The sequence below is a fragment of the Labrus bergylta genome, chromosome 14 (genome assembly GCF_963930695.1).
Source record: "Labrus bergylta chromosome 14, fLabBer1.1, whole genome shotgun sequence".
Taxonomy (NCBI): domain Eukaryota; kingdom Metazoa; phylum Chordata; class Actinopteri; order Labriformes; family Labridae; genus Labrus; species Labrus bergylta.
Genome location: NC_089208.1, coordinates 9,580,478 through 9,592,359, shown reverse-complemented (window position 1 = coordinate 9,592,359; position 11,882 = coordinate 9,580,478). Strand labels below are relative to the sequence as shown.

The following is an 11,882-nucleotide window of genomic DNA, read 5'->3' as shown; positions in this document are numbered from 1 at the left end:
CACAGCCACCCATCAGGATAGGCTTTTTTTTTTTTTAAATCTATTTTGACTTCTGTTCACTGTTCTTAAAGAGCACCTGATGCCTTTACATTTTATTGGCCCAGAGCATCAGTCGTAGCACAAGCTTTTTTATTTTTTCAACTTTGCTTTATATTTAAGTTGCACCAGTAGATCAACTGTAACACCCAGAGCACCAGTGTGCATCTTTTTCATAATGTACATTAAGTTAAAAGCTTGTTATTGCTGACTCTCCCTTATAGTATGTGGAGCATTACATTGAACCACTTGTTGCCATGGGAACCTAAAATTCAGAATGTGGCTTTGATCGCCACCTCACAAAGACTTATGGAATCCTCAAAAGTTCTGAATGAAGGGGATTTAATAAATACTCATTTCACTTGGAGCAGTTGAACAAATCACAAGCTTTGAGGTTATCCAGCAAGTTATTTGAACTATTGACAGTAAATCAACTTCTTTGATAAAGGTAAGTTCCTCGTTATCGCTCCTTGATGGAGCTCGATTTCTGAGCTCTTTGTTTATTCCAAACTGGAGTTGGACAGAGAGAAGAAATGTACAATATTCAGATTTACAGATTTAAGACAAACAGGTTTTCTTTTTCACAATGACGATGCACACACAACATTAAAACAAATTTATTGTAAATGGAGTTAAATTATGGAATTATCTCAAAAATCACTTAAAATGATGCTCAAGTATTATATAATTTAAAAAAATATAAAGAAACAGTTTTGGGAAATTATGAAATCATTGAGTAAATCTAACTGATTGTATTTGATTATTTTTATATTGTTTATTTATTTTTGTTTTGTGAAAGAAAAGAAAACAAGAGGTTAGCCATCTTATTCTGTTTCAATAGTAGGCTATATTTTGTTCTTAAGAAGGGGGCAGGTATTATATGTTTTCTTCTTCCTGCTCCTGTTTGCTTATGGACAGTGTTATCATGAGAAAATATTTCATGTTGTGTTTTATTTTGTGGGAACCAAACACTGAAATGAGCAAATAAATCAAATATGAAATGAGATGAAACTGGATTGTAAGTAACTTTGTTCTCATTTTCTCTTGTTTCTTTTCAGATAACCTGAGAACATGCTGCAGCTAGAGGAAGAAGAGACATCAGTCAGGTAAGAGGAGTGAGAGGAACCTTTAAACACACAAATATAGCCCATTTAGCTCTTCTTCATTATCATTACAGTGAAAGCACTTGTGCATCAACAATAATAATACAATCCCACAGCAAAGTAAAATTTAGGATAACATCTTATCTCTGTCTTTGCCCTGTGTGAGCCTGGAGTGAAGCTCTCATATTTTGGTTTTCTCACTTTAAGATCTTAACTAGAAATGAGACAACAGCAAATAAGTCAATAACTCGTGAGATTCTTCTTTTCAGCTGTGGGATAGTTAAAAAGATATGATTCCTGATGGATACGCTTACTTTTCCATATTTGGATGCCAATCCTCTTAAACTTTGATGTAAATGTTTTAGTAAGGTTGTCACATTTGTCGTCTTCAATACTTGTCGATACCGCTTGTTTTTATAACAATGAAATCTCCACTCTTTTAATGATCAGTAGAATCAAAAAGTACAAATTTAAAAGGTTTCTTTAGATCACGGTCATTCCGTGTAAATGTACAAGCAATGTGAAGCTACGAGCTATCTAAAGTGTGTTAGCATTAGCCCTCTAACACAACAATGCAGGCCACAGGTGATTGCAGCTCGAGCCAAGGGCCTATTTTGTCCACCGCTTGTGCTCAACTCATTCGTGTAGACGCGAGGGGATGGGGGTTGGAGGTGTGTCGCTGGAGGACAGTGGAGGCCTCAGTATGGCAGAGGTGTGGCCAAATGTTTGCTGAGGTTTCATGCTGGTGCTCAAGGGCGACATCTACTGGATCAAAGATTATTCCTTGAAGTTGGAATGACAGTAACCGGAACAGAACTCTTACTGTGTGTATTTGTGTTTTTAGTCTTAACAATGAGGACACTGAGGACAACAAGGACACTCAGGACAACAAGGACAACATGGACACTGAGGACACTGAGGACACTCAGGACAACGAGGACAATGAAGACACTCAGGACAACAAGGACACTGAGGACAATGAGGACACTCGGGACAACAAGGACACTGAGGACACTCAGGACAACATGGACACTCAGGACATTGAGGACACTCAGGACAATGAGGACACTCAGGACAACATGATAATAAAAGCAGGTGTCCAACATGGGTTGGCAAAACCATCAGCTAAAAATCCCCAAAACAAATTCTACCAGTTCCCTGACAAATATAAGTTCCTGAAAGTCGTGGGCCAGGGTGCCTTCGGGAAAGTGTTGCGGTGTTTGGAAAGAGATACGAACAGTCTTGTGGCTATAAAGATCCCCTCATTTGAAAACAGCTGCAGACAGGAGGTGAGGCATTTGGTCGATTTTGAAGTTCACAACATAAAATAGAGATTTGACAATTTTATAACTGGTGCATCATATTTAACAAGTTATATTTAGTGATCACAACTTATACAACTGGACTGTGCTTATAAATCCCCTTTCTAGTAACTTTGGTGAACATCTTGTCGTTTTTCTCCCCAGGTGGCCATGCTCAGATGGTTAATGAGGCTAAAACTTGACAAGCACAACATCGTCAAGTTCCATGAATGTTTTAGTGTAAGGCATGGCGAGGCGCTCGTCTTTGAGAGTCTCGAAGTGACCTTATATGACCATTTATATTACAATCATGTGACGTTGGCTGACTCAAGGACTATAATCAAACAGGTATGAATTCGGCAGCTTCAGATAGAAAGCACAAGTAACCATCTGTTAAACCTTGGTACAGTATCTGACATGTACATGGATTGTTCTTGCAGATAGCCACAGCGCTTAAAGCACTGAAGAACATCGGGGTGATCCACACTGACATCAAACTAGACAACATAATGCTAGTGGACAAGAAACCACCCTTAAGAGCTAAACTTATCGACTTTGGCTTGGCCATGGATAATTCTACAGCCAGGCAGGGCAAGAAGCTGCAAACAGTTGGCTTCAGGTAAGACCCAAGATCATGTTGATTATATGCCAGCATACTTTTTCATTGGTTCCCAATTAGGAAAAAGCCATTGTTTGCCAAATTATTGTTTTCATGTTCACTCCTTGGAATATGACAGTGTTATTGATTCTATCTAACACTTTTCTTCAACACATTTAGGGCTCCCGAGATCATCCTCGGCATGCCATTTTCCGAGGCCATCGACATGTGGTCAGTGGGCTGCGTGTTATTCAGCATGCTCAACCGTAGAGACCTGTTTCACTGTGAAGAATATTACACAGTAAGTCATTTATCAAAGCTTGACTCTTTTATCAACTAATGATACTTGTTAAGGTCTAGTTTAGTAGTTTTTTTCCTCAATGTTTGTTAAAGCAGAACTTCACAAATACATTTTCCTAAACCCACAGCAGTTGATCAAATCTAAAACTAAGGGATTCACCTAACATGTACTACAGAGGGACATAATGTGATTTTAGTGGTGCAGAGAACTATGTTTGTTAGCTTTGGTGGGAGTTATTAGCATTAGCATGTAGACCAGAAGAGAAGTGTTCTTGTTGTTGATGTATCAATGTGTTTTTTCTCCAGCTACAGTTTATGATTGAACTCCTGGGTCAGCCGCCAGACGAGCTTCTGAACTACGCAGTGTATAAACATAAATTTTTTATTGAGACAAAGTCCAACAGCTGGAGGTTCCAGGTACCACAAGTTGTTTCTTTTTTTTCTTTAGACTCATGTGATACTTTAAGGTTTGCATAACAATTATGTTTATAGACTGCTGTTGATTAGTTAGATTCAGGAAGAGAAACATTCATATAAACACACTGAACCTTCTTTCAGACGATTGAGGAGTACGGGGTAGAGCTCCTTCCACAAGCCCCCAACAAACTAGGCTTTTCATCTCTGGATGATCTCAAAATGGTACAGTGGGAAGCTTCTTGCACTGTCACTGTCAGTTGTATGTCTTAATGGATGACCAGGATGATGGCTTGACTGATGGTGGAATTGATCCTTGTTTTTCATCACTAGATTAAAAGAGTGATCCCAGCCAAGGCTGCAGAATACAAGCAGTGCATCAAGCTAATGAAGGCCATGCTGACGATGGATCAGAACAAGAGGATCACACCCAATGAAGTCCTCCAGCACCCCTTCATCACCCAGTAAGTACTTTAACTTTTTAAAGTGGATTTAGTTTCTAACTGATGGGTGCAGTACAGGCAAAATGTTTTTAAACACCTCAGTACTTCTAGTTATCCATTTATTATTCAGTGTTTTATAATCTCAGTGATTAATTTGCAAGCTGTGTAAATTTTATGATAAATCCGTTTTCTGGAGACCGGTGTCTTTGGCAAGCCTGGTCCTCACTGGAAATTCTTACTTTTTTCCGACCAAGCAAGAATCTCTGTTAAGTGCAAAAAACTGGAGTTCCTCCATTGTCCACTTGAGACAGGCTGCAAATACCAAGGCATCCCCATTAGGTCCCAAATTGAAATGTACATTTTTACATCACAAACAAAGAATTGTATTTATTTTTTATTGATTGGAAGTCCGGGGGAGATAGTAGGCATATTTTGACCGCAGGAACTTTTTCATAGATCTCTGAACTATTGGAACCCTCCCCGTATTTTAACAATTCCACACCGCAGGAACCATGAACCCCTTAAGTTCCTAGAACCCTGTTTAGAGGAACCTTTTTAGCTCCTGTTTCAGAGCAGGCACTCTCCCAGCACCATGGCGGTGGGAATGCATGCTGGTGCTCAAGGGCGACATCTACTGGATCAAACATTATTCCTTGAAGTTGGAATGACAGTAACCGGAACAGAACTCTTACTGTGTGTGTTTGTGTTTTTAGTCTTAACAATGAGGACACTGAGGACAACAAGGACACTCAGGACAACAAGGACACTGAGGACACTCAGGACACTCAGGACAACGAGGACAATGAAGACACTCAGGACAACAAGGACACTGAGGACAATGAGGACACTCGGGACAACAAGGACACTGAGGACACTCAGGACAACATGGACACTCAGGACATTGAGGACACTCAGGACAACATGGACACTCAGGACATTGAGGACACTCAGGACAACATGATAATAAAAGCAGGTGTCCATCATGGGTTGGCAAAACCATCAGCTAAAAATCCCCAAAACAAATTCTACCAGTTCCCTGACAAATATGAGTTCCTGAAAGTCGTGGGCCAGGGTGGCTTCGGGAAAGTGTTGCGGTGTTTGGAAAGAGACACGGACAGTCTTGTGGCTATAAAGATCCCCTCATTTGAAAACAGCTGCAGACAGGAGGTGAGGCATTTGGTCGATTTTGAAGTTCACAACATAAAATAGAGATTTGACAATTTTATAACTGGTGCATCATATTTAACAAGTTATATTTAGTGATCACAAGGGCAAACAAATGTTACCTTATGCAACTGGACTGTGCTTATAAATCCCCTTTCTAGTCCTCTGACCACTCAAAGCCCCATGTCCCCAACAGAAGTAAAGAATAGCTTTCATTCACATGCCCATGTTGCAAAAAGTTTCCTTGCCTTTCATATTTGTTTTTTCTGACTTTTACACAAAGATTATAACTTTGGTGAACATCTTGTTGTTTTTCTCCCCAGGTGGCAATGCTTAGAAGGTTGATGAGGCTAAAACTTGACAAGCACAACATCGTCAAGTTCCATGGATGTTTTAGTGTAAGGCATGGCGAGGCGCTCGTCTTTGAGAGTCTCGAAACGAACTTATATGACTATTTATATTACAATCATGTGACGTTGGCTGACTCAAGGACTATAATCAAACAGGTATGAATTCGGCAGCTTCAGATAGAAAGCACAAGTAACCGTCTGTTAAACCTTGGTACAGTATCTGACATGTACATGGATTGTTCTTGCAGATAGCCACAGCGCTTAAAGCACTGAAGAACATCGGGGTGATCCACACTGACATCAAACTACAAAACATAATGCTAGTGGACAAGAAACCACCCTTAAGAGCTAAACTTATCGACTTTGGCTTGGCCATGGATAATTCTACAGCCAGGCAGGGCATGGAGCTGCAACCAGTTGGCTTCAGGTAAGATCCAAGATCATGTTGATTATGTGCCAGCATACTTTTTCATTGGTTTCCAATTAGGAAAAAGCCATTGTTTGCCAAATTATTGTTTTCATGTTCACTCCTTGGAATATGACAGTGTTATTGATTCTATCTAACACTTTTCTTCAACACATTTAGGGCTCCCGAGATCATCCTCGGCATGCCATTTTCCGAGGCCATCGACATGTGGTCAGTGGGCTGCGTGTTATTCGGCATGCTCATCGGTAGAGACCTGTTTGATTGTGAAGACTATTACACAGTAAGTTATTTACCAAAGCTTGACTCTTTTATCAACTAATGATGCTTGTTAAGGTCTAGTTTAGTAGTTTTTTTCCTCAATGTTTGTTAAAGCAGAACTTCACAAATACATTTTCCTAAACCCACAGCAGTTGATCAAATCTAAAACTAAGGGATTCACCTAACATGTACTACAGAGGGACGTAATGTGATTTTAGTGGTGCAGAGAACTATGTTTGTTAGCTTTGGTGGGAGTTATTAGCATTAGCATGTAGACCAGAAGAGAAGTGTTCTTGTTGTTGATGTATCAATGTGTTTTTTCTCCAGCTGCAGTTTATGATTGAACTCCTGGGTCAGCCGCCAGACGAGCTTCTGGACAACGCAGTGTATAAACATAAATTTTTTATTGAGACAAAGTCCAACAGCTGGAGGTTCCAGGTACCACAAGTTGTTTCTTTTTTTTCTTTAGACTCATGTGATACTTTAAGGTTTGTATAACAATTATGTTTATAGACTGCTGTTGATTAGTTAGATTCAGGAAGAGAAACATTCATATAAACACACTGAACCTTCTTTCAGACGATTGAGGAGTACGGGGTAGAGCTCCTTCCACAAGCCCCCGACAAACTAAGCTTTTCATCTCTGGATGATCTCAAAATGGTACAGTGGGAAGCTTCTTGCACTGTCACTGTCAGTTGTATGTCTTAATGGATGACCAGGATGATGGCTTGACTGATGGTGGAATTGATCCTTGTTTTTCATCACTAGATTAAAAGAGTGATCCCAGCCAAGGCTGCAGAATACAAGCAGTGCATCGAGCTAATGAAGGCCATGCTGACGATGGATCAGAACAAGAGGATCACACCCAATGAAGTCCTCCAGCACCCCTTCATCACCCAGTAAGTACTTTAACTTTTTAAAGTGGATTTAGTTTCTAACTGATGGGTGCAGTACAGGCAAAATGTTTTTAAACACCTCAGTACTTCTAGTTATCCATTTATTATTCAGTGTTTTATAATCTCAGTGATTAATTTGCAAGCTGTGTAAATTTTATGATAAATCCGTTTTCTGGAGACCGGTGTCTTTGGCAAGCCTGGTCCTCACTGGAAATTCTTACTTTTTTCCGACCAAGCAAGAATCTCCGTTAAGTGCAAAAAACTGCAGTTCCTCCATTGTCCACTTGAGACAGGCTGCAAATACCAAGGCATCCCCATTAGGTCCCAAATTGAAATGTAAATTTTTACATCACAAACAAAGAATTGTATTTATTTTTTATTGATTGGAAGTCCGGGGGAGATAGTAGGCATATTTTGACCGCAGGAACTTTTTCATAGATCTCTGAACTATTGGAACTCTCCCCGTATTTTAACAATTCCACACCGCAGGAACCATGAACCCCTTTCGTTCCTAGAACCCTGTTTAGAGGAACCTTTTTAGCTCCTGTTTCAGAGCAGGCACTCTCCCAGCACCATGGCGGTGGGAATGCAGACAGAAAGAAAAGTCCCTATGGTGTGTAGTTCTCAAAGAACCCCCTCGTGGATAGAGCCTCTTCAAACAAGTCCCCAGAACTGAGATCCAGTCAGGTGGGATCTCAGTCTGTTCTTTCAGCAGCACACGGCCTCCTGCAGAGTGACAGAGATGTGCAGAGTAGTGTCAAGAAGATGACCACCACCAGAACTGTTTGATCTGAGTGTTTCCAATATGGTGACACATAGCGCCTCTTCAGAAACCAATGGTCACTGAGACTGTGTTCATTTTATTTATAAAATATGAATACAAACACAAATAATCCTGTGATCAAGGTTATATTGGGCCAAAATTAGCTTTTCCTTTGGTCTTAAAAACTTTTGGAATGACTGAATTCGATTTAGACATTTACATCAGTGTGACACTTATTGTTTGAACACAACAGGAAGAAGAGCATCGTTTCAGTTCCAACAGACCAGCATAGTCCACCTCCCACAGTTTTTCCATCAGCTTTGATCCAAGTCCGGCCTGCAAAACCTGAGAACATGCTGCAGCTAGAGGAAGAAGAGACATCAGTCAGGTAAGAGGAGTGAGAGGAACCTTTAAACACACAAATATAGCCCATTTAACTCTTCTTCATTATCATTACAGTGAAAGCACTTGTGCATCAACAATAATAATACAATCCCACAGCAAAGTAAAATTTAGGATAACATCTTATCTCTGTCTTTGCCCTGTGTGAGCCTGGAGTGAAGCTCTCATATTTTGGTTTTCTCACTTTAAGATCTTAACTAGAAATGAGACAACAGCAAATAAGTCAATAACTCGTGAGATTCTTCTTTTCAGCTGTGGGATAGTTAAAAAGATATGATTCCTGATGGATACGCTTACTTTTCCATATTTGGATGCCAATCCTCTTAAACTTTGATGCAAATGTTTTAGTAAGGTTGTCACATTTGTCGTCTTCAATACTTGTCGATACCGCTTGTTTTTATAACAATGAAATCTCCACTCTTTTAATGATCAATAGAATCAAAAAGTACAAATTTATAAGGTTTTTTAGATCACGGTCATTCCGTGTAAATGTACAAGCAATGTGAAGCTACGAGCTATCTAAAGTGTGTTAGCATTAGCCCTCTAACACAACAATGCAGGCCACAGGTGATTGCAGCTCGAGCCAAGGGCCTATTTTGTCCACCGCTTGTGCTCAACTCATTCGTGTAGACGCGAGGGGATGGGGGTTGGAGGTGTGTCGCTGGAGGACAGTGGAGGCCTCAGTATGGCAGAGGTGTGGCCAAATGTTTGCTGAGGTTTCATGCTGGTGCTCAAGGGCGACATCTACTGGATGAAAGATTATTCCTTGAAGTTGGAATGACAGTAACCGGAACAGAACTCTTACTGTGTGTATTTGTGTTTTTAGTCTTAACAATGAGGACACTGAGGACAACAAGGACACTCAGGACAACAAGGACAACAAGGACACTGAGGACAACAAGGACACTCAGGACAACAAGGACACTGAGGACACTCAGGACAACATGGACACTCAGGACACACAGGACACTCAGGACAACAAAGACATTAAGGACACTGAGGACAACAAGGAAAACGAGGACACTGAGGAAGCCAACGAGGAGGACAACAAGACACCATCAACCTCAGATGGCAACGACAGCAAGCAGAAGAAGAAGAAGAACTGCTACCAGCGTGTTAAATCCTGGTTCAAGAAGACGTTCTTCTGTAACCGAGTCGATGTCATGTAGGATGAACGAGACCACAAACATAAGGACAGGTTTTTATACTACTCTTCTTTTTCAATATTCCACTTGGCTACGGGCTTTGGGTTGTGTTTATGTTGGCTGCCATGTTTGTGAGCTGTAATCGTACTGAACATCAGGTGTATGCCGCTGACCTATCTGCTCACTCTCATTGGCTATTTTCAGAAATTCCGCCGGCCAATGTTTGATATTTTTGATTCCAGTTCGGGGAGGATCTGAGTAGATGGAGAGCAGTTAAATAATCATTTTGACACCACACACTTAAATTATTTTAAATTATTACAAAAAATTATCAGTTGCCACAAGTGTCAAATCAGGCCACGCCCCCTTCAATCCTTTACGGGGCAGGGTTTAAAATCGTCTAGTGTGTAGCCAGCCTAAAACACTTCCCAGAGCTGTACAGGGCAGCACGGCGGCTCGGTGGTTAGCACCGCGGCCTCACAGCAGACACATCCTCCTGTCTGTGTGGAGTTTGCATGTCCTCCCCGTGACTGCGTGGGTTTTCACCGGGGGTCTCCGGTTTCCTCCCACATCCCCAAAAACATGCAGCTTCAAGGTCAATTGGACACTTTAAATTGTCACTTTATCTGGTCAAATCAAATCAATAAGTGAATGTTTTAAATTGATCAAACTGTCTCATGACTTTTTAATAACAAAGCTTTGAAAGAAATTACACGACATCAGTCATATTTTAACCGACAGCCTCTGCAAGCAGGAAAGAGAGAGAGAGAGAGAGAAAGAGAGCGGCTGTGGATCAATCAAGTTCACAAGTCTGTGAATACAAAAAGAATAATGAGAAATGAAAAATAAATTAATGAATTATAACATTCTGCATCTTGTTGTTTGTTTCTCATTTATTGGCAAAAATAAACTAATATGGTGCATTATGGAGAATGAGGACACTGAGGATACTCAGGACAACAAGGACACTGAGGATACTCAGGACAACAAGGACACTGAGGACAATGAGGACACTCAGGACAACAAGGACACTGAGGACACTCAGGACAACATGGACACTGAGGACACTCAGGGCAACAAAGACACTGAGGACAACAAGGACAAAATGGAAACTGAGGACAACAAGGACACTCAGGACACTCAGGACAACAAAGACATTAAGGACACTGAGGACAACAAGGACGACAAGGACAATGAGGACAACGAGGACAATGAGGACACTCAGGACAACAAGGACACTCAGGACAACAAGGACAATGAGGACACTGAGGACACTCAGGACAACATGGACACTGAGGACAACAAGGACACTCAGGACAACAAAGACATTAAGGACACTGAGGACAACAAGGACAACAAGGACAACAAGGAGCCAGTTTGTGTCCTTTTCATACATCATTTTACAGATAAACATGGTCTTGCAAGTTGAAGTGAAAACTTCTCTTGAACTAACTGTTTTTATCGACTACACAAGGAAGTAGCCTATTTCCTTATTAGGGAAACCTTTACTAAAGTGTAACAAGATGCTCAAAGTTTTTCATTTGAGAACAGGCTGCTGCTGCTCTTCGGATATAGACTAAAATAACGACTTTATTATTTTATTAGTTTTTAAGCGTTCTTCTCTCATCATTTTTGCGCAGGCTGGTCTCGAACTTCATAAATTTACGAGTTTAATCTCGTAAATGTACGACTTAATTCTCAAAAAGGTACAACCTTATTCTTGTAAATTTACAACTTTATTCTCGTAAATTTACGAGTTTTATCTCAAAATTTTAGATTTCTTTTTTAACGTGTCCCTAATCCTCCGTCGTACAATGCAGATGTAAACTTTATGTTTTTTAGATGTGTTGTTGGTCTGCTGCAGACTGGTCAATTATTAATTACACTTAGTTTCACTACAGTGCTTGGCCGTTACACTTAACTCACTTACAATAAAAACAAGAATGCAAACTAATTTTCATACTTAACTAGCCAAAGTTAGGACAGACAAATGTTTTTGAATACAAATGTATCATTAATGTTAACATGTTTTTAGATAGTTGCAGATCCTGTTGTTAAGGTTTCTAGAACACTCATGCACAAGCGCTCAAAAGGCGCAGCGCTTTTTTCTGAAAAAAAAAGTCAAGTGTGAACACAGCCTAAGGGGACATTAAAAAAAATGATATATTTATTTGCAACACGGGATTGGAGTTTTGGGATAAGAGCAGCTTTTTTTGAAAGACGCACTTATTTACTTTTAAAAGAAATTTCTTAATTTTTGAAAATGTTGATTGTTTTTCTTT

At 40.2% G+C, this 11,882-nt stretch overlaps 1 protein-coding gene across 1 annotated transcript; it reads left to right on the top strand.

Moving 5' to 3' along the window:
- Positions 1-845: 845 nt before the first annotated feature.
- Positions 846-10,473, top strand: LOC109976083 (uncharacterized). The gene is made up of 17 exons (XM_065963146.1): positions 846-1,142; positions 1,984-2,428; positions 2,606-2,788; positions 2,881-3,059; positions 3,219-3,339; positions 3,645-3,755; positions 3,897-3,977; positions 4,086-4,216; positions 4,909-5,362; positions 5,683-5,865; positions 5,958-6,136; positions 6,296-6,416; positions 6,722-6,832; positions 6,974-7,054; positions 7,163-7,293; positions 8,307-8,441; positions 9,282-10,473. The coding sequence occupies exons 1-17, from the start codon at positions 1,108-1,110 to the stop codon at positions 9,622-9,624; spliced, it is 3,024 nt and encodes a 1,007-aa protein (XP_065819218.1). The 5' UTR covers positions 846-1,107; the 3' UTR covers positions 9,625-10,473.
- Positions 10,474-11,882: the final 1,409 nt, after the last annotated feature.